Below are 22,598 nucleotides of genomic sequence, written 5' to 3' on the forward strand. Positions count from 1 at the left end.
TACGTTTTTTTTTAAATAACTGAAAAATTAATCTCTCTGCTCAAGCAAAAAAGAAACAATTGACCTAAAAGGTAGTATCTAGAATACCTGTGTGTGGAACCTCCTGTTATAACTCCAGATGCGTATTTCTCATTTCCATCAGTATTTAGGTCTGTATATTTATGATTTGAGGAATGTGTTTGGCTGGGCCATATTAAATCTATCACAGTTGGGTGTTCCTTCCTCCTTCTGCATCTCTGAAAAAGTGTCATCTATCAGGGTTGCAGATAAGGAGATGAGAAAGCTTCAAATATGTCTTTTCTAAATATTAGGAAGTTTTGTTCTGCAAGAATTTCCAAGGGCCTGGCAGGCCATGAATGAGACAGATAGGATGCAGTAGGTGCAAATTATCAAGAGGCCACAGTTGCTGCAAAGGTTGCCACAGTTTAACACGCTCTCTACCTGCCTGCTGAAGCCAAGAGGTGGTCCTAGGAAATTGCAATCGTGGTCTCTGCCAGGTTCCTGAATCCCATGAACAAACTATGATGCGAAGGCTCCAACACTGGATATGGTCTTACGAGGAGCGGCTGAGGGAGCTGGGGTTGTTTAGCCTGGAGAAGAGGAGGCTGAGGGGAGACCTTATTGCTCTCTACAACTGCCTGAAAGGAGGTTGTAGCGAGGTGGGGGTCGGTCTCTTCTCCCTAGTAACGAGTGATAGAACGAGAGGAAATGGCCTCAAGCTGCTCCAGGGGAGGTTTAGGTTGGATATTAGGAAAAACTTCTTCACTGAGAGGATGGTCAAGCATTGGAACAGGCTGCCCAGGGAAGTGGTTGAGTCTCCATCCCTGGAGGTATTTAAAGAACGGATAGATACGGTGCTCAAAGACATGGTATAGATGGACTTGGCAGTGACAGGTTAACGGTTGGACTCGATGATCTTAAGGGTCCTTTCCAACCTTAACAATTCTATGATTCTATGATATTCCCAGAATTACTGAAGTACCACAGTAGCTCAGAAATGGACTTGTATCTTTGACATGCTGCTGACCAGTAAGAATTAGAAACAGGAGTGGGGTACGAAGTAAGCCCGTCTTCACTGGAGCCATGAACCAATTCTCCTCTGTACACTGAAATAAACTGAGCTTTAAAAAAGTGCCTCTGGCAGAGTTTTCTGTGTCGAAACAGCAGCAGCAGATGGCATAAGTCAAGGGGATGAGTAATGAGGGTTGTCATAGCAAAGTTTTATGACAGATTGAAATAATACATCTTTTGAAAAACTCATAATTTTCTTTATTACCCAGTCTACCCCTCCACACTTTTACTCTGACAAAGCACAAGGAGTTCAACTTCTCTGTAATGGCGATTGTCATAATTAATGTAGTCATCTCCTTTTCATTCACTTCTCCCATTACCTTTATACCTTGTTATTGCTGTTTTCCCCTTCCTCTCCCTTTTTGGCCCCTTATAGATCTTTCAGAAACCACACAGTCCTACAGAATGAATATCCCCGCATGTGCCAACTGTCTGTCTCTAACCGTTTCTCATAACATATAGAAGGAGTCATGGTCACACTTTTTTTTTTTTTAAATTATGATAAAAACAGAATAAGATTTAGGCATGTTTTAGACAGTGATAAGCTCCAGGATAAAATGTCCTACTAGCACTATGAATATGGTACAGAGAGAATAGCAAAACATTGCTGTCTGGCTTGATGTTTGGAACTGGATTCAATATGAGTTGCTGCAGATACCCAGCAGCACCTTGGGGAGTATGGGACAACTATTAAGCTGCGTGCAATACAAAACCACTTTCTGATCTCACTATCACCCTTTAAGTTCAAATTATTCTTTGTATCTTCTTTCCAAGGCGTCACAGTAAGCACTAGGTCATTCCATGCTTGCTTGAGAATTTTGGCAAAGAGCAGTTAGTAAGCCTGCAGGACATAAAAACATCTTAATGAGATCATCTGCTTGGAAGGGGAAGGAGAATCTGTAATATTGTAATTAAAGTGATGCTGTCATGATCCACTATAAAACTGAATCATTACTAAATTAATTTTCCCTGTGATACCGAAAAACATTGTTTTCTTATTTGAATTTGGAGTATACGGAAGAAAAACATCTTTGGTTACAAACAAGCTTTGTGTTTTCAAACCAAAGCACATTTCCCACATTTTCACTGTCTGCTTCAGGCATGACAGAGATGGCTTATTATACTGTTATAGCTTAAGGGATGGAGGGTGATATTTGTCCCAACAATACGCAGTCTACATTTGCAGTAAAGATGATACCTCAATCACATCTGCTCATTAGAGAAACGCAAGAACACAAAACCCAACCCTTATATTTGCATTTTTGTCTGTAAACCATCAGCTACTAAAATCTCAACAGCCAGGCATGTATGTTCCCAGACAAAACACAGACCATGCAAGCCAGTTGAGTCGCAAGCCACAGTCAACTAACAAGCAGAACAGAGCTGCTATCTCTGCAAGTATCAGCTCAGGACAGACTAAACAAGTTGAATATGTGGGAGTTCAGAGAGAAAACCTCTAGCCTCACCCATGCTACTCTTGCAGTAATTTTGAAAGAAAATCAAGAGGGAGTAGTGAAAAGCTGTTTGATGAGGAAGGTGAACATGACCACCACTGTATCCCTCTCAACACCTTCCGGCAAGCTCAGTCAGATACAGAGAAGAGCCAGACCTACAGCAATACACAGGAATGTCACAGCCTGTTCTCTCTCACCCTTGCACATCTGCATCAGTCCCGCTGGAAACTGGTGACTGCAGCAGCAGACTCCAAAGCCCTGGGCTCCTCAGCTCCAGCACTGCCCATGCTCAACTCAAGGCTTGGTGACACGAGCCTCAAACTCTGTCACACATGGACTCATGATGCGGCCAGTGCCGGGCCGCCGCCACCACCCCCCAGCACAAGCAGCTGCATCCCACAGAAGAGGACAGGGGCCTGTGCCAGGCTGCGGGGAGGCGAGGATCAGCCCCGCGACCCCACCAACAAACTAAAGATCGACTGCAGGCGCTACAGTGCTACACAAAAACTGGTGCTGCCTGGTGCAATCTTTTTGATACCAAAGGTAAAGAACAAGAAATTGCTGGTGTAATAGGAATGAAGACTAGTTGCTCATTGTTTTGAACAGGATTCCTTGTGAAAGGACTGTGTTGAAAGCCAAAGAAAATAGAAAACAGAAAAAACAGAAGGTAAGCAAAGGCCAGTTAGACACTGGAAGGAAGGAATGGACACTCTGTATCGTCTTCCTTTTGTTAAAGAGAAGACTTTACACATTGTTTCAGCACCCCTTACCTGGGAAAACAATATAAAAATTACTAACATTTAAAAAATACAGTGCCCATTAGCAGGAAATTACATAACAATAAGAAATTGCTTAAACCACCATTAAAATTTTCTGATTCTATCCAGAAAATTGTTATGACATTCCCAAGCAGCTCCCAAAACTAGGATGAAACTATTACTACAAAGAGTACTAATAGTACAAAATTCTGTTTCCCTTACATGAGTTACCAGTTTAGTACTCTGACCATCACAGGTTTGTTAGGAAAGTTAATGAACAAATCAAAACTTTTTGTTATTTCAGCAAGATTAACTACTACCAGCAAAGGCATGCTTCACATCTGATGAATAACTTCTTAACAATAGGGAGCTCTGGCACATGAAGAGAAAAACGCAGAAAAGTCAAAACTCTAAATTTAGTAAAGCATATAATGGAATGTGCTGTATGTTAAGAACTCTTTCTTCAAATGTTGTAGTCCTTTAAATACCAGCTCTTGACAGTACTGGATTGTTCAATATTATAACCTCATTATGTGTTTTAGTGGTATGCTTTGCTTCTGAAATCCAAGGACTCCAAGTGAACAAAATTTATGTGCAGAAGTTTGTTGTTGCATTTGAAAGTGAATTCATTCATTAATACTTCAGAAATATTTTATAGTGGAAAAATAGTGTCTAGTCACAGGAAACACAACTTATTAGTGATAAAGTATTTTAGACATCATACATATCAGTGTTACACATTCTTCGGTTATATTAACAACATTCAACATAGAAGTTGTCTTCAACTGAACTTACAAACTACACAACAGTCTTCTGCATCAAGTAAAAAAAAAAAATCATTTTTTGCATACTATTCATTTCTTAAGAATCAGCATAGAAAAACTCAGAACTTCTGCAATCACACATTACTTTATCCTACCGCAGACATGAGAGGAAGCCTGGAAACAAGAACTGCAAGGTAAAGGGTTTATACCAGCATGAAGAGTCTACAGACCCTTGTGGGGAACACAGATGAGTAAAATCTCACTAGTGAGAAAGCATTCAGTTATATTTGTTTTCAAACAAAAAGATCTGTATAAGTTGTGTGTGTGTGTCTAATCATGGAAAAAGTCTAAACAGAACAGGCAGGAAGCTCAATCCACTATTGTCATACGAAGGATTAAACTGTTGCAGAAATTTAAAACATACATTGCTCAACAGTGCTTATTTACAAGGTTGTTATTCAAAGGTCATTGAATATTAATTAAGTTTATTTCACAAACCAATCTGTTTTTACAGGTCTTAATCCTATAAACACTGCTATTCTTGTCAACACACTGCCATATTAAGAACACACATTCTTTTATGTCAAGACTAACTTTATACTATTTTTTCTGTGCAATCGTAATGAGGAGCATTGCTCACTTGATGATTTCTTTAGCTTCAGCAAATTAAATATGATCTATTTCCTTAAAACATAGCCTTAATTCCTAAACCTAACATGTGGCTAACAAAAGTTCCTAAGGAATCAACATGGTAACACAGAGCTGTTATCTAGAAAAATGTTAAGTTTTTGAGGACTCAGCAAACAAATAGGACAATTAACATCTTTCATGCTGTTCAATTTAGCTAAGAATTATGTCATGTTCTTTAGCATCAAATATTTCCCATGTTTCTGCAGCTTATGAAAACAAGAAGCCATGGGATTATAAGAAAGGCTCATTTAATACGTTTTATAGAGACTTTGTTATCAAGAACATTAGGAACTAGAAGATCTCCAAATCGTGAGCATTATCAATTTCAATAATATCTTCAGGTTCCATCTTTGCTTCTTGATGCCCCTCCTGTAGATCATCCAGGGAAGCCAGAGCCTCATTTGTATCGCTAGCAAAAGTCTCACGAGATGCATCATCATATTCTTGCAGGTTGAGCCCTTTAATGGCTTTTTTCATCTTCTTTCCTAGAACTTGTATTCTCCTCTTCTTAGCAGCTTTTTTGTTTTCATACTCCTTTTGGTTTTCCAGATAAAATATTTCCTTGAAAGAAAACAAAAAAAAAGTTTGGCATATTCATTTTACTAGTGTTTCCTAAAGAAAACATACAGAAGTAAAATTTTCTTTTTTATTGCAAATATTGTTCAATAATATCTAAGATACACATTATTGATGATAGAAGTATGAGGATAGACTGCACTTACGGAAAATGCCCCATACAAAATTTTATTACATAATTGCTCAGCGATCTCAAAGCGTATGTAAGTATCACTAAGTTTTCATTTCAAGTTTGCTGATGATACGGAACTGGGAGGAATGGGTGGTAGACCAGAGGGTCATGCTGCCATACAGAGGGACCTGTAGAGAAAATATGACCAAACGTTCTATGACAACTTGAGAGAACTTTCCTCCACAACTGAAATCTGAGCCCAGGTCTCACGACCTTTACTGTCAAACATTTGTGAGCCTCATTAACATCTACTCTACTACAAAACAGGACTGTTACGAGTTTCCTCTGTATTTCAAGGGGGTGAATATCATGTAGCAGAGCTAAATGCTGCTACATGCCTTTCTTTCCCTGCTTATTTTTTAAAACACAAAAATTACATTCAGAAAACATTAACGCTTTTTTTCTCCCCAAAAGCTGGAAGTCAAGTGCTAAGGATATGCAAATGTGTGAGAGTTGTACACATGACAGCCTCCGTCATGACAGGATTACACATACTTTTCCCACAGGTTTGTATGACAAATGATGCCTCACACCATCAATCAAGTTTGCTGAGTGAAAACTGTTGCCTCATTAAACATTTGCCGGTATCAGCAAGAGAAGAATGAGACACACAATTACAAGGCATGGAAGAGGGGTAGATAAGCAATTTTTCTTCTTTTGTAATGGGGTAAAGTGATCAAACTTGCAATTTTTTGTGACCACTGTAAGTTATGAAAGGTTGGTTTGTTTTTTTTTAAAAAAAAAAACAAACCATAAAACAGGCAATCACGGTTTATGTTGATTTGTTTCTCAGTTCCCAGTACAAGATGCTGGAATGGTTTACAGAGTGAGCTGTAGCCATGTACAAGCAGAATAAATGAATCTTTCTTTAAACAAAAACTTTACTAAAGTGGTAAATACTATGAAAAAACCAAGTTGTTTTAATTGAATGAAGAAAATACCATCCCAGTCTATTTCATACGCTAAAAGGAAAGGCAATAATATTTACAAGCTGACAAAACTAATTTGGTGAGCACCACAGATGAGGCCAGTGAGCAATTCAGACTAGGTTCAGACCAGTATCTGTTTTAATGGGAAATACTGCCCAGTGCTACAGCTGGAGCTATATAGGACAAAAATATTCTATTAAAAGAACACCATTCAATCCATGCACAATGATGCAGAGCTCCAAAGGAAGAAATACAACTGCAGGTAACATTGTATTTTCCTTAATTTGTATATACCTTACAGCAATGTTTATCTCTTCAGACTCTACAGTCACATGATCCTCAACAGGTTTTTGTGACTGGCAATATGGAAAAGGTGTTCTCTCTGCCTAGTGTGAATGGCAATTCATCAATTTTTTTGTGTTTTTTTTTTTTTCTTGTATTTTGAATGCAAAAAGCTAGTTTCTTTGGAATATAAACTTGCTAGACGTAATGAGAGAGATTCAATCATAACATTTCTAGTAGAAAAAAACAAAATTTACTTTGGACAATCATTTGCAGTCTTGACAATTTTACCTTGATTTGTTCTTCTTTGATGCTAGGTGTGTTCTTCAGCAGGTTTAAATAAACGCCCCCTGGTGTTCTTCTCCTAGTGCCGTTCTTAATAGGGAAGGAGTAAATTAGTAATAGCAAGCTTAATATGTAAGTGTTGATATAAAAATACCATCTAAGACAATGCTTTGTATTGAGAGAGAATAAAAATAATTGAGTTCTGCTGTGTTAGGTATTACATAAAAACAACCCTGGCTATGTTTTATTTGTGATTGAACTAGTCATAAGAAGGTCAACAACAAGCTTGCTACATTTGGACAGGTAAACTATGAGGTTACAAAAAATTTGCTTTAGAACATAATACCAAACTGTTCAACTACCTACTAAATCTGATTTTGGTAGTGAAGAAACAAAACGCAAATAGCATTCTAACTACTTTCACAACTATCTGCAATAATGTATGTACTAGGTTAAATATTCAGTATATTCCTAACACATAAGCCCAATAAGATATCAAAAACGAATTTCATAAAATTATGTACATCTTGGTTTTGTTTTTTTTTTTTTTTTTTTTTTTTAAACTGTGCTCAGCAATTCTACAGCTTAGCTGCATATCTGCAGGATTTTCCATTTCTGCGTAAGGCATATGAACACAACATGTACTTTAAAGTTTCTCCCCACAACATATTAGTTCCATGCTTCAACAGTTTCCAGTGTAACAGCAGGGGTGCGATATCTCATACTGAAGCATGAATGGACTCAGCTTTGAAACCTCTGCAAATTATAAGCACTAATTATCATACTATTATTCAACTACCATTGATAGTATATGAAGTTGAACTGTTACTCCAGTGCTCTGATATTCTATTAAATGTGATACTACTTTTCTGCTAAATAACAAAGTAAAATACAATCCAAAAGTTCTAAGAACAGAGAAGGTAAATTTTTAAGTATGTTCTTGAAACAGCAGACACCACATAATTGTGTCATCCTATCAGCACAAAATCCCCACCAAGAAAAACAGTATGATCTGCCTTTCAAATGGCGTACTCTGATCTGCAGCCAAAGGAACCTGTGCCACCAGGAGTTGTGTGCTTTCATCTCCTTGGTAAATACTTGTTAATAAGTACTTTAATCCTTCGAGACAATAGACTGCTTCTAAGACAAGTTGCTAGCTGAAAAGTTATTGCTTGGGGGGGGGGGGAGGGAGGCAGCGGTGGTGGTTTTTTTCCTTTGTGCTGGGTATTTTTTTGCCCCCAACCCCTTTTTTCCCCCCCTCGTCTCTGCTTCCAATGATAGAACTTAAGAGGTGTAAATTATAAACAAATGTCTGAAAGTACTTACTAGTTTCCTCCCACTTTTTTTTTTTCTCTTAACTTTTGCACCAAGGCTCATTATTTAATAAAAGTCAAAACATACTGAGAAATTCATAACCTAACCATTAAGTACAGGATTTTTACGATGATTTGTAACAGAAATCAGTTCTCAGCTTTGCTCTACTGATACACAAGCCAATGGTTCTCTAATAAAGCTAACAGATTCCCTTTTGAAAGTTACTCTTCAAATGCGACATTAGAAATGCTCACTACTGCGTATGTTGACCTCTGATGGCATGCTGATTAACCCAGTAGATAGGTCAGTGCTGTCAAACATCCACCTGACTTACTGAAGCAACTTGCCAGAGGCTTCACCTGGATCCTAACATTGCAAGCTTTTATTCAAGCTTCAGAATCCTTTACTCTTAAGTCTGCCAGTTAAAGACCCCTAGGGGAGGCAGAGTAGCAGATACAATGTTATCAGTGCAAATCAGATACTAATGTCAGTACAAAAAGTTGGGCAATTTCCAGGTTCATTCTTCTCATTATTTACTCAAATCCTGATGGAAGGTTATACTAGTATTTATTTATTATATTATAGACTTTCATGGCAAGGGAAGGCCATGAAACTCTGGGAGAACCTGTCCAACATGAAAGCTATGCAACAATACTATGTAAATATTCTACAAGCAAAAAGTTGTGCGTGTCCCGCAAACCCACAATATCACATTGTTCTTACCACTATGAACAGTCCACCATTTTGTTCCACTTCAGCCGTTTCCATAAGCAGTTCGATAGCTTTTCTTTTCCCAATTATTTTCACTACTCGGGCGATTAAATCTTTCTTTGGCTCACAAAGCCTTAGAGGAGGGAAAAAAGAAAAAAGGCACATTCATTGTCAGTATAATTTCTCAAGTAAAATTGACCATGGAACTTCCATAATGAATAATTCATGTGCTAAAATTAAAGACTCTATAGATTTAAATGTGTTTCAATGGCTTCTTGAATCAGATTTCAAAATACTGAGCTTCTGAGGGACAGTTTTTCTAAAGCATGCATTTTTAAAATTTGTTTCAATGAAAATGCATTGAGTGATTATTTTTCTTCTATTGATGTGTGAAAGGTTAAACCAAATAAGAAACTGCAAAGATCTGTATAAATCTCTGAAATTAAAGTATAAAAGTCTGCTGTGCATTTCACAGTTAAAATTACAGCACCTTTTACAGTTAAATCAACAATTAACTGAAGACAACAGTAAGTGTAAAAGCTCTCCTGTATCATGTGCCATTCAGACAAACCTACATAATAAAAAAGAAATCAGTATGTTGCCTAATCTATGACAACCTATAGAATGCAAACAAGAAAAAAATATTGCAATATTACTGAGTTAAATTGTATTCTTTTGTTAGCAACAATGTCCTCACACAGAAATTTTCATTGTCAGTCTGCATGAAGGGAGAGGCTTATATAGCACCAATTCACTGTGCCAAAGCACGTACTCTCACTGGAAAACATTGTAAGCCCACAAATCAATACTACTTGTCCAGAGTTCATACGCTAAATTCTAATTTTTTAATGACAAAGCTTCTCATTAAGCACAGTCCTAGGCACTATAGCTCAGTGGTTTTACACTTCGGGAACGAACAGACCACCATCATCATTACCAAAATTTCTTGAAGACCCCTGTCTAGCCTAATTGCTCCAAGTGACATTACTGGGCTATAAAGTTGCATATGTTACAGTGACTACATAATAGAAGGTGTCTGACCACAGACATGAACAATGATTTAGAACAACCAGGCTAGCTTCAACTGTATGACTGAAGTCACCTGAAATTAAATGTTAAAACTCACATTTTAGTGACAATTGTCCTAATCATGAAAAGGATTACCCAACCCACTTAACTTTATATGTTGTGTTTAATCTCACTGAGTTCAATGAATGATAAGGCATCAGAAGGTAAGAGCTTTCTTAAATATTTATAGGATTGAGTTCTAAATTGTGAATTATTGGAAGAGATGGAAATGTTTCTCAAATATGCAGAGAACTTTAAGATAACCAGGATTCCTTACAGAGCTAGTTCAATAGACCTTCTGTTAGTAGCAGGGGCAGCTTCAGCAGCCAAATCCCCACCTAGTGTTCATTCTGGCCCTGCACAATCCTCCTGTATGTGTACTTTAACAAGCAGCTGTGCACTGCAACAGGAACTGGATCAGCTAAAGGGCAAAAAATGGCAGAAGATGGTCACAAAAACTCTTCGATTTCAGTTCACTGTGTGAGCCAGCACAACAAAAGGTTATGAATCCAGGCAGAGATGGCACAGCACAGATCGAACAACAGTGCTGTGACGTGTATAACCACAACCCTACTGATGCAGTTCAGCACTACTACTACCATAAACGATTAGAAAGAGAGGCTTCTGCCCTATTTTCATGAAGCTCAATATAACAAAGGAAAGTTTATTGCAAGAAACATGCTCAAAGTTTTCAAATTTAAAAATGAGCAGCTACCAAGAACTGATAACAGCATTAATAATTGTCTAGTTGCTGTATCTCAGCATCTGGCAATAGTATCACATGTAAGAAATCAACAATGATCAATAAACCCAGGTTTTATTTAAATGTCAAGCTAACAAGTGGTAAATCTTGTAACTCTCGTTCCCTATTTAACATCACTTTCTTCCCTTTCGTCACGGAAAAAAGATTGTGTCAGTTTAAGTCAATCTAACTAAGAATGACCGCAGTCACGTGCCCTCCCTCACACCACCCGTCCCGCGCTGCCAGTGCCAGCTCAAAGGAAACTGTGCTGCAAGTTGGTTCGGGAAACAAATCTGTCTGCAAACTAACTCTTCAAAAAAAGCAACACGCTTTTGGACAGGTAAGTTTTCTGACTCAGCTCAGTGTGCAATAACTGAATAGCAGGACTGCGAAAAGAATTGGATGGTAATAAGTGTGCATATGGCTGGAACTTGGTAACCCCAACACTGGCTTCCATAAATTAGCACAGAACTGCAGCTCGGTTTCACAACACAGAAAGAGGCAAGACTTGATTTCAGTGCTCATGTCTAACCTTGGCGCAGCCCTCGGTTACAACAGCAGCAAAACATTTTCTTCAGACAAGCACGTTCTGTGTAAAGAATGCGTGTGTTTCAGCTGTGCTCTCCAAAACACTACACAGTCCAAGTTATCTACAGTTTCAAAGATTTACAACTTAGCGAGATTTTCATGGTGACCACAGGTGTTCATCGGTGTCCAACTCCAAACACGCATCTTTACTCACAGGGTATTTCCTAAAAAAGCCACTACTAAATCCATGTGTTGTGGTTTAAGCCCAGCCAGCAACTAAGCACCACACAGTCGCTCACTCAGTCTCCCCACAATTGTGGGGGGAGAGAATCAGAAGGATAAAAGTGAGAAAACTCACGGGTTGAGGTAAAGACAGTTTAACAGGTAAAGCAAAAGCCATGCATGCAAGCAAAGCAAAACAAGGAACTCATTTACTGCTTCCCATTGGCAGGCAGGTGTCCAGCCATCTCCAGGAAAGCAGGGTTCCATCATGTGTAATGCTTACTTGGGAAGACAAATGTCTCCAAATGACCCCTCCTTCCTTCTGCTTCCCCCAGCTTTATATGCTGAGCATGATGTCATATGATGCGGAATATCTCTTTGGTCAGTTGGGGTCAGCTGTCCCAGCTGTGTCCCCTCCCAACTTCTTGTGCGCCCCCAGCCTACTGGTGTGGGAGGCAGAAAGGCCTTGACTCTGTGTAAGCACTGCTCAGCAGTAACGAAAGCATCCCTGTGTTATCAACACTGTTTTAGCACAAATCCAAAACATAGCCCCATACTAGCCACTGTGAAGAAAATTATCTTTACCCCAGCCAAAACCAGCACACTGTGTCATGAGAAACAATATTTTTCCTTGCCATTGTTTTTAAATAACAAACCTTTGCAGCGGATCTTAAAAAAAAAACAAAAAAAACCCGACAGTATTACTGTATGCTTCTACAAGATACCAGCCATAATGCTGCATTTTAATCCCAGGATTTCAGAAATACGCACAAGGCACTCATGCTTTTTGTAACGTGGTATGACATCTTACATATTTAGCAGTAAGAAAGCTTCCCCCCCCCCCCCCCCTTCTTTTCCATCAACAGTTCACCAATACTTAAGGAAGTGAAGATAGACTGCTATTAAACTCACCGATAAGCAATTTCATCTGCCACTTTTTCATCTGAATCTTCTTCTGTTATCTCATACCTTCCTTGATATTTCATTTCTTGTCTTTCACCCAGTCTATCTTTTACAGGCCGCTTCCGTTTGAGAAAGCCTTGCCCATTTTCTTCTTCTGCTGGCACTGTTTTCTTGTCATCATGCATGTATTCATCCAGTTCTTTATCTAAAGTCTCTGCCTCCTTTTGCTGAGCCTCCTTCATCAGCTTTTTAGCCAATAAATAATTGTAAGTCTCAGACTGCCTGCTTCTGTCAATACTACCATCCATGCCTAGAATCCCAAGTTCAGTAGCCACCGCATCCTGATTCTGCTCCTGAAGCACCACACCCCAAATGTTGTTGACCTTCTTGCCACCTAGAGCAGTTTGTTTTTGGTGGCTCTGGCTAAGCGGAAAAGGCTCAGATTTAGCAGGAGGGAAGTTGAAACACTTCTGTCGTTTTCTTTTCCACAGACAGCTGTCATCGTCAGATTCAGAGAAGCTTTCGTCACTTGAATCCACACTTTTGGTTGTTCGGTAAGGAACACTTGGTGCACATGATGAAATGCTGCTATGGAATGGTCTGACTGAATCATTACCATCATGTGATTTCTGAAATGAAAAAGTAGATGTCCGTTAATTTAATTACTCTTTCAGATTAAAAGAGCTATCAAGTCACACCAAAGATTTGATTAGCTAGTAAACTTAATTCTGGTGACTGTTTGGGCAGTTCTCTATGAGCATCTTTTGGACTGCCACTGACAGGAGCATTCTATGAAACTTCTGCATTTTGAATGCTTGTATATGAAAGACAGCATGGCTGCTATAGAAAACATGTATCAGGAGTCACTAACCTACTTGATGTAATCTTTGTTGAATGAAATTAGAATTATTGGAAAATAATGTTATAAATATAAAAAAATTTATAAATAAGATAGGAAAAGCTATTAAAATTCCTGATTCAGACAAAGACACAAGACACACAGCAGTTCTAAGAAAGATTAAAGAAATAAACCACCACAGCAACTTAGCAGAAGGTTTTTTAACAGCATAGAAATTAATATTATCTCTGGAGTCTGAAAGGAGTCAAGACTAGTGATCTGCAACGACAGTAGTGTTCCCACAGACTCAAGTGAGAAGAAAAAATGACCAAAAACGCAAAACCAAACCCACAAAAGTTGGATGCTGCTCAAACTTTGAGAAGTTAAGTGTGTATTATGATTCTGTTTCAATCGTGACAGCATACGACCAGCTGGGGACAGTAGTACCATACAGAAAACCTGGGGGTGTTCTTCCTTTAAACCAACGAGACACCACAGACTCACTATGGCTTATCGATTAGGACAAAAAATGCCTAAGGTTTCAACATACTTTACAAAAGAAGTCCCATTGCTATAAAGATATATTCAAGAAATGCTGTTTCCCCATACACCAGATGGATAACTAAAATATGAAAGCCAAACCTGCTCAAATACGCATAACCTGCAAAAGCACCATGGTTAACTCAACTCAGAATTCTTACTCCCAATTGCTGGAAATTTTTGGCCACGTTGTCTGTGCTAATCTGCAGTAAGCGTTTTCCTTACTCTCAATTCCAGTTTTCCCTAACTGGTTTCCTATCATAAAGTTATATGCTATCCTGTGATCTTTAAAAATAAGATCTCTTCCTTCAGTTTCAGGTGAAATAAAAATTCTTTCTTTAACCTTACTGCTTTCACCAACATGATGGCACCACTTCTTCTTCCTCTTATCAGCAAACAGAAAGCAGAAGTCTTCAACTTATTTTATCACGTTATGAGATACAAACCTTTAATTTAAAATGTATTCCATAATGCAAAACAGTAACAACTCCATAAACTAACTAAAGAAAATAAAAACCCTTATACACACGGTGTCATACACCGATTTATCTTGCTTTGAAATCTTTTCCTGCCTGCACACCACGACAAATTCCTCATAAACTTCGTAACACTCTAACACGAAAACGATATGAGACACGTGGAAATAGCTAACACCTCTTCAGCAGCTCACGGATGCAGAAGAGTTGTACAGCCAAGGGAAGGCGGTAATCGCCGCTCGCTGCTCTCACGCGTTGTCACAGCGGCTGGTTTCCATTGTTCTCGAAGCGACCGGCGGTGCCGGTGCGCACTCTCCTTTGCCCACCCAACCCAGTGCCCAGCAACGACAAGAGCTCCCCCGCCCCGCGACAGCACGCGGTCTTCCCAAAGGAACGGGCGCCGGGGGAAGGAGCCGGTTCCCGGGCCCGGGGCACGGGGAAGGCGGCCACCCCTGGGGAAGGGACCCTGATCCAGCCGCCCGGGCGCTACTGGCCCCCCCGCTCCCGCAAACGCCGAGCACCGCCCCGGCTCGGCCGCCCCCCGCCCCGGCTCGGCCGCCCCCGGGCCCGTCCAGCGCCTCCCGCCCTCCGGCCGGCAGCGGGGCACCACGGGCGCCGGCGGCGGCAGGGGCCCTGCGGCCGCGTTCTCCCGGCTGGGCCTCCCGCGGCCCGCCGCCAGGGGTGGCGCGGCTCCGGCTGGAGCCCGGGCCTCGCCGCCTGCCCCCTCCTCTTCCCCACCTGCTGCGGCTCCCCCGGGGAGCCGACGCCGGGCATGTCGGAGTCCGAGTCGGAGAGCTCGCCGTCCTCCACGTCGCCCTCCATCCTCCGCGCCTCCAGCGCCATCTCGCCGCCGCGGCGACGGGGGCGAAGGGAGGAGCGAGGGGCGGGAGCAGCCGCGGCGCGCGGCGACCGCCTCTCACCAATAGGGAAAGCGGGCGCCCGTGACGGCGGGCGCGGTGCGTGTCGGGAGCGCCGGCCAGCGGGCGGGAAGGGAAGGGGAGGGAAGTGCGTTGCGCCCGGCCGCCATCTTGTCGGCGGCGGGGAGGGAGGCGGTGACGGGGCGGCGTTTCGCACCGCCCTCCCGGCGCGTCGTCGTGTCGCTGCAGTTGCGGAAACGGCCGGTACTGCACAAAGAAAGAAGTTTAGATGAAAATCCGTCCCGGGCGGCTTCACCGCGTGCTCGGGGTGGCTGGCAGGGCCGTGCGCGTCCGTCGCCTCGGTGGCCGCGGGGCCGCCCAGCGCCGTGGGCGCCGGCCGAGGCGTTCAGCTCCTCGATACAAGGGGCAATAACAAGCTGTTCTGTTAGCGAGTTAGTAAGACGCCCCGTTTTGATCTCTACTGCAGATTCTTGAGGTATTTCTTAACAAACAGTGAAAGAAAAGCACTTCTTGCTTACACAGCTGCGTGGAAAAACGTCTGTTCCCTGCTAGTAAACAGGGACTAAGTGACCTCCCAGGGTGCGTTTCAGCCTACGTTACTGTATACTCCTATGTGTTAATTTACATACGGCTCAAGCTGTCATCTGTGCACCATAAAGCTAAAATATCACTCTCCAAGGGTGTATCTATGCATCTATAACAAGCACTGAATATTAGGTTGATTAAGGGACTGATAATCTGAAATGGAGCTATTTTTATTTATTGCAACAGTCCGATCCTGTTCAAATCAGGGAGGCAAACTGTTAAAATGGCAAAAGGCCTCCCACGCCTTCTGTGCCTCACTGAAAAAAATAATAATCTCAGACTGATCAGGATATAGCACAAGATAGAAAAGTCCTGCCATAATTTCTAGGGCTGTTAGGAATCTGTGTTAAACAGCTAAAAGAATTCTGATCATGGAGTTTAAGCTTTCTCCCTACTTCTTGTGAGTAATGACACAAATGTGGTGGTATTTGGTGGCACAAGAATAAAACAGTGGAGATGTGAGTGACAAAGTGATGAACGAATATACGCAGCATGGGATAGATGGACCAAATGTCCAGTATCCTCAGCTGGTATAAACAGATGTAGATTAGATAATTTCATCTGAGGACAGGTCTGCAGTGGTAGAAATTCAAATACACTGCACATTTTACAGTATTACATCTCTGCTTGCAGAGACAATGAAGTGTAATACTCATTTATATAAGGAAAAAAATAAATTTGATTGTCATTTCTTCACAAATTTTCATGGATAGTGATTCTTCAATAAAGGGAAAGAAATCTTGCTGCCACATTTTGTCTCAGAACAGATGTTTTTCCCAGTTGGTGTGCTACATAAGTGGAAGGTGTTAAGAGATTGCTGGTAGGCATCCTTCAAACTGAACTTGAGAAAATGAGCATTTGCTTCAATGATTGGCTGTGATGGTCAATGGTCAACAACTTCCCATTTGGCTGTGCCAATTAGGAGTTCAAAGGAGGTCTTTCTGGTTGTTTTAGCTCTGATTAATGCCAGATAGATCAATTCAGCTTATGCCTTCTTTCAGTAATTCATATATTTCCTTTGGTAATTAGTACATACACGGTCCCTCAGCTGTGTACACTAAGCAGTGGGGCAGGGTGCAGCGCAGCTTAGAAATGCTTACTGTATCTCTGGACGGAATATGAAAATCTTGAGTTTGGCAGTGAGGCTCCTCATGCAGTGGAGAGCTAAGCAGAAATCCATTCATTAACACCCACAGCAGGGAGCTGCCCACATCTGCCTACTGAGAACAACTAAGCCAAGGGAATGGTCTTTACTGTTACTGGATATCTCAGACTACTGTTAGGTCTCTTGCTATTGGCACCACGCAGAAAAGCGATGGCTCAATCCTGCAAAGTGAGATGTGTCACTTACCTAGAAATACAATTTTCTGCAAGACTTAAGAAGCTGTTGACAGGTCCTGCCTGTATATATATTGTAGCCCTCCCCCCTCCTTGATTTGAAGGATGAGAATATAGGATGCTGTTATTGAGTAAGTAAAAAATGATACACATTGTGCCGTACTGTTCTAAATCTAGACTAAGTTCAGATTAACATTTGTTAAAAGTACTAAGTAGCTGGCAGTGTGGGATGGGATGTTTTTTAGAGCTTCAGAGAATCTTCACAGAACTTTCATGCAGGAAACAGAATCCAGTGGTTACTGCATGATGGATAGAAAGTTAGTATGATGCCCGTAGGAGAAAATCTGTGCAAATTAGAAAGGAATTATAATTAACAGTGATATGTACCTTATTCAACTTCCACAACAACTGCAAGCTAAATTCTTTCCATCAACAGCAGTACAATATCTGTGCATATATGCATATGACAAATTGTTCTCAAAATATGAAATGAGGTCAAATATTCAACGCAATATGAATATATCAAACATTTGTCAAACACAAGGATTCCACACAAGAATTCAGTCACACAACACATGACATGGGTCACACAACACATGACGTGGCTCACATAACCCATGCTGTGCGAATTTTATCATAGAACATCCGATGTATCCTGTCACACAACACACGATTTGCTAATTGTATCATAAAAGTTGTGCAAATCTCCAAAATGACAAACTGGAGAAGCAATTCCATGCCTTTGCGTTAGACAGCGTTAGACTTTGTGTGGCAGGTGACACAAGAATTACATCAGGAAAATGATCCAGATGAAAACTGGCTTAGCCAGAAAAGAGGTTATTCTTTAGCCAGGTCAGTTGCCTGGGTCTCTTTAACCAACAGTGACAGTGCAGGCACAAATAACCGAGAGAAAAGAAAAGCAGTCAGGTCTATCTCTTTGAGCAGTGTGTACATTCATCCCACAGGTAATGTCAGCAAAGGTGATGGAGTAAACCAATTACCAAAGTGCTCAAGGTGTTATTTCCTGCAGAAAAAAATCTGCATTGAATTCCAGCCACAGAGACTTCCAAACATTTTTATTCCTACCTTTCTTCTTGAGCACACAGTGCTTGGATGGAGCTTTTCAGAGGTCTTGTTCTGGCTCCAGAGACCGTCCGTTTCCTCGGGATCCAAGACAACCCCATCACTGAGCCTTCTGGCATTTTGAGTGGTATTTGTTTGTTGTTTAGTCTTTTTCTCTAAAATTGTGTGTTGTATAGCATTTTTCTCTAATACTAGAAAGTTTTCTAGGCAGGTGTGAACTGTTCATTTTGCCTAACATCAGGATCGAGGTTATCATTAAGAATGTGGTCAGGACCAGTTAGGTCAGGAAGACCAAAAAACCCTTAGACCCGTGCACCTTCCTTTCTGTCCTTAAGTTGAGCTGACCTTAAGAGAATATAAATTTCTCAGATTTGGAAACTTAAAAACCTCAGGATATGTTGTTATTCTTGTCAATACTCTCCAAGTGGTAGAGAGCTGTGCAAGTGACTCAAGAAAATTCAGCACTAAGGTGCTAAGACCTTGCCATTCCTTGCCCTTCAAAAGTATGCAGCATGCAGGAACGTAAAATCTGAAATGAAAGAAACCTTGGTTCAGTGTATCTATTTAATAGCAGACAATTTCTTTGACTGTTCCTCTCTGAGGCAGCTAGCAGACAGTGAGCAGGAAACGCCTCATAAGGATGATATTCATAGGATTGTTAGTCCAGACTGGGACACCGCAAATAAATCCATATAGTGGAACTGTGCTGCCCTTTCAAAGTACTAAGCAAATTAAGGCTTTCAGAAGTGCAAGAATATATCCAAAATACACTCAGCATGACAAAAGCTTCAGGAAAGTATAGGACTAATCACTCTACTCCATGCAGCTCTGTGCGTAACAGTAGTACACTGGGCAGTAAGGTATTTCGCTACCGTGCGTGGCTCTGTGTTCACAACCATGCTTCAGAGAGTGCTCCGGGTTATTCCAAAGGCTGTTGCAGTGTGAAGTGTATCAGCTCTATCTTTTGCTATTACCTTCTCAAAGCTTTCATGACCATTTCTTTACTTCAGCAGCAGGTTTGTTTTCTTTGTTGATTTATGAAGTTGAAGGGTAATCACTCCCTTACAGTGCAGACCTATGTAAATATTTTACAATTACTAAAACTCTCATTGATATCATGCCTCGCCTTGAATCTATTGTCTGTCAGTATGTAAGGTAGTTTGAAAGCCCGCCTCTCGGAAGGATATATATACATGTGTATGCCTGTGTGCACATATGTCTGACTTTTATGCATTTTTAAATGGTAATGAAGAAGTTCTTTGAAGGATACTGGAGACACTATGAATTAGCTTTCATCAGCAGAAAATGGTTTCAACTGGAAGACAGTAGCATTTATGAGGGGAAAAAGGTGGATTTCTTCCTTTGCTCACTAGCTACATACAGCAAATGTATACTGTAAAGTTGATTTTCTTGGCCTCATTAATTTTCTATAAAAGGACGCAGTGTATCAGCAGAACAACACTTGGGTCCCATAGAGAAAGTCTACAGGTAATATACTGAAAACATGAGAAATTTGTGTCATCATTCAGATGTATTTTCTGGTGTGTAAGGAATAGTACACATTCTGCTCATCAACACAAAACTCTCTGGCTTCAGCTGTGTAAGATTTCCAGACAAAGTATTGAGCTTGACACCTTCAGGGGTAGTAGAGTAGATAGCTCAGTTGCCTCATGGTCAGTACCTGACAGCTGAGTCTGGACACCAGTGGCGCCTTGAAGTCATTGTCTCAGCATGGTTCCCTGAGACACTCAGGCAATTGGAAGATGTATTGGTGAAAATTGATATGGAGGACAAGTGAACGACCATTTCCTTGAATAATGTCAGTAGAATGGATTTATCTTCTGCCCCAGGATCTTCTGCTTCAGCAAGACACACAGGAGTATGGAAAGCAGCTCAGGTGGTTAGCTTGGAATCATGTTTTCAGTCCCAGTGTTCAAATTTTGCATAAATCTATTTGAAAGAAAAGGTGAATCATGACAGGCTAAGTCCCCATGTAGATACAGCATTCATCTTAGTGGTCTGGAAGTGGTGACAATGTTTGCAGATGACACTAAACCATGCAGAATAGTAAGGTAAGGACTAGTCGTCGTGAATAACTGTGAAAGGACCTCCTAAGATGTTTTAAGGACCAGGTCAGGAAGCTCAGTGTAGGTAAATGAGGAGGGATGCACATGGGAAAAGAGACACATGCAACTTGACATACACAGCAGTGGACACTGAGATGATCATCATAATAGCTAGTCCTATGAAAACACAGTTCAGTGCTCAGATGGAGTTCAAAACCAAATGAAATGTTAGGAACTATTAAGAAAAGAACGTAGCACAGAAAACAAAATTTTCACACTGTCTGAGTCCATAGTGCCTCTGCAGTTTGAATACCGGGTACTGCGCTGGTTCCTCTCCTTTCAAAATATAGAAGAGCAGGAAAAAATAGAGTAAAGGCTGACAACAATGTAAAGCCTTTAGGAATAATAAATGAAAGATGACTGAAAAAGTCTATGACAGAGATCTGTAAAATAGTGATTGGAGTGGGAAAGATGCTTTGGGGATATTTGTTCACCGTCTTACCTTATCGAGGGAACATGGGGGTAGTGTGGCATGTTCAAAACAAAGAAAAGGTGGTGGTGGTAACCCACAGCCACACTGCCGTTCTCTGTCACAAGGTGCTGTGAATGTCAGAGGATTTATTTACATCAGTTCAAAAGGTATTCAAAACATCAGGGGGAAAAAAAAAACACAAAAGCTTTTATGAATTCAAAGATACCTTATTATCAGTTCAGAGGTAGCTTTGGCTGGGCAAGGATCCGAGCACAGACTCTGAGCATAGGTCACATGCCATGATAAGGACTAGGAAAGCTTGCTTTATCCATCCAGTGCTTAAACACTTTCACAGACAGCCACTCTTGACTATTTGGGTTAGAAGTCAGCCTGCTTTAGTATGGCCTTTTCTAATTCTGTGTATGAGAACATGTGTATGTATGTTCTTATATATATAAGTGGGAGAAAGAAGGACTTGTGTCTTAAAAGTAGCTGTTTAAACTATTTTTAGGAGACTTTTGAAGTATCAGTGTTCATTACATTGTGAAAAGGTTGGGAGGCATAGGCAGTTGTTTAGTTTAGATACTGAAAATGTAAACATTGTCAGTGAAAATACAGTTTTGGTCACATTTCATTTCACTCCAGAGCTCTTTTCACTTTTTAAGCAGCATTAACATGTAAGTTTCATTTTCCTTGTCTTTTCCTTGAAAGAGATGGGTTTATTTTTTTTCCTGTTGGCTTCAGCAGGACTAAATTTGCATTTTCAGAAGCATGTTGGCTTTTGTAAGGCTAGATTTCCATTGTTCAGAAGCATATGTAGAATATTCAGAAAAAAACAGTGTGCCATATCAAGTACACATTTTTTCAAGCTAGACAAATGCTTGTCTCCTCTTCATGTTAAATAGGTATCTTGCTATCGATGTTTAAGCATGTTATCTTTAAGGAATCACATTGATTTTGCCTGTGTCTGTGTGACTTGGCTCTTTCACTAAAAACCAAGGAGGATTTATATATATATATATATTTTTTTTTTTTTTTTTTCCTAGCAACAAACTGGATGCCTTGAACTTACAGTGGTGAATAAAAGTAGTAGTGCCATAGAAGTCAAGTATTAACAAGCTGTGTATTCAATTTAAACTTGTCATTTCTTCAGTTTCCTAGAGTTCTGAAGCTTTCTTTCGAGCACTGTTGCTTCATCTTTATTATCTTGTGCTCTCCTGGGAAATGACTGCTCTGTAAGGTCCATTTGTGTTTCTGTTTTAGTCAGCGGCAATTTTTACATTGTTTTCAACAGCAAGAGCAGCTAACCTCATTTTTTTCTTTTCTTTTTTGCTGGAATGTTTTGATTATGATGCCTCTTCAAGGATGGAATTTATCTTCTTGAAAGGTAATTGCCTCCAATTCTAAGCCTTTGCAGCTCACAGAACTGTCCACCTCAGAGCCTATTCAGTCTTATAAAAAACTATGTACAAATTCTTCATTATTTTAGTAGGGAGATAAAATAGATACAGAAATTGCTGATGATTAACACACTGTCACACCACCTTCGAACAAACTGAAGAGGCAGTAGAGGATGGGAGACAATGAAAGGTCGGTAAATTTAACCTTTGCATTTCCTGGATTCCTTTGTTTTAATTCCACAGGCTCAGTATCATATTTATGCATTTTCTTCTTTGTATATCTATGGATATACTTGTCCCTGAAGAAGTTACTCAAGGTTGTCCTTGGAACTGTTTTCTTTTATTTCTCAGTTGTTTTCAGAACTGCAAAAGTTAATTAAAACAAAGTACATGACTGGAATTTTTCAACCGCTCAGAATCCACTTTGAAGAAAGCAACTAACATTAAACACTG

The 22,598-nt window shown here is 40.4% G+C and overlaps 1 protein-coding gene across 2 annotated transcripts; it reads right to left on the reverse strand.

Annotated features, from left to right (window-relative positions):
• Positions 1–1,580: 1,580 nt before the first annotated feature.
• PHAX (phosphorylated adaptor for RNA export) lies at positions 1,581–15,249 on the reverse strand. Of its 2 annotated transcripts, none has more exons than XM_082335970.1 (5): positions 15,062–15,249; positions 12,479–13,098; positions 9,019–9,139; positions 6,988–7,071; positions 1,581–5,298 (listed from the first exon to the last, which is right to left on the reverse strand). In XM_082335970.1, exons 1-5 carry the CDS (start codon positions 15,164–15,166, stop codon positions 5,029–5,031), a joined length of 1,200 nt encoding a protein of 399 aa, XP_082192096.1. In that variant the 5' UTR covers positions 15,167–15,249; the 3' UTR covers positions 1,581–5,028. The 2 variants fall into 2 exon arrangements, with proteins under 2 accessions (XP_082192096.1, XP_082192097.1); XM_082335971.1 differs by having other exon boundaries at positions 5,140–5,298; positions 6,954–7,071; positions 15,062–15,248.
• Between the last annotated feature and the right edge of the window lie 7,349 nt (positions 15,250–22,598).

The sequence above is a fragment of the Platalea leucorodia genome (genome assembly GCF_965183815.1).
Source record: "Platalea leucorodia genome assembly, chromosome: Z".
NCBI classification, from domain to species: domain Eukaryota; kingdom Metazoa; phylum Chordata; class Aves; order Pelecaniformes; family Threskiornithidae; genus Platalea; species Platalea leucorodia.

Coding starts and splice junctions, on each gene's coding strand:
- PHAX (XM_082335970.1), bottom strand. CDS start 15,166: ATGGCGCTGGAGGCGCGGAGGATGGAGGGCGACGTGGAGGACGGCGAG. Junction 9,140..12,478: donor GCAGATGAAATTGCTTATCG/GTGAGTTTAATA, acceptor CCCTCCTCTAAG/GCTTTGTGAGCCAAAGAAAG. Junction 5,299..6,987: donor TCAAAGAAGAACAAATCAAG/GTAAAATTGTCA, acceptor TTTTCTTTCAAG/GAAATATTTTATCTGGAAAA.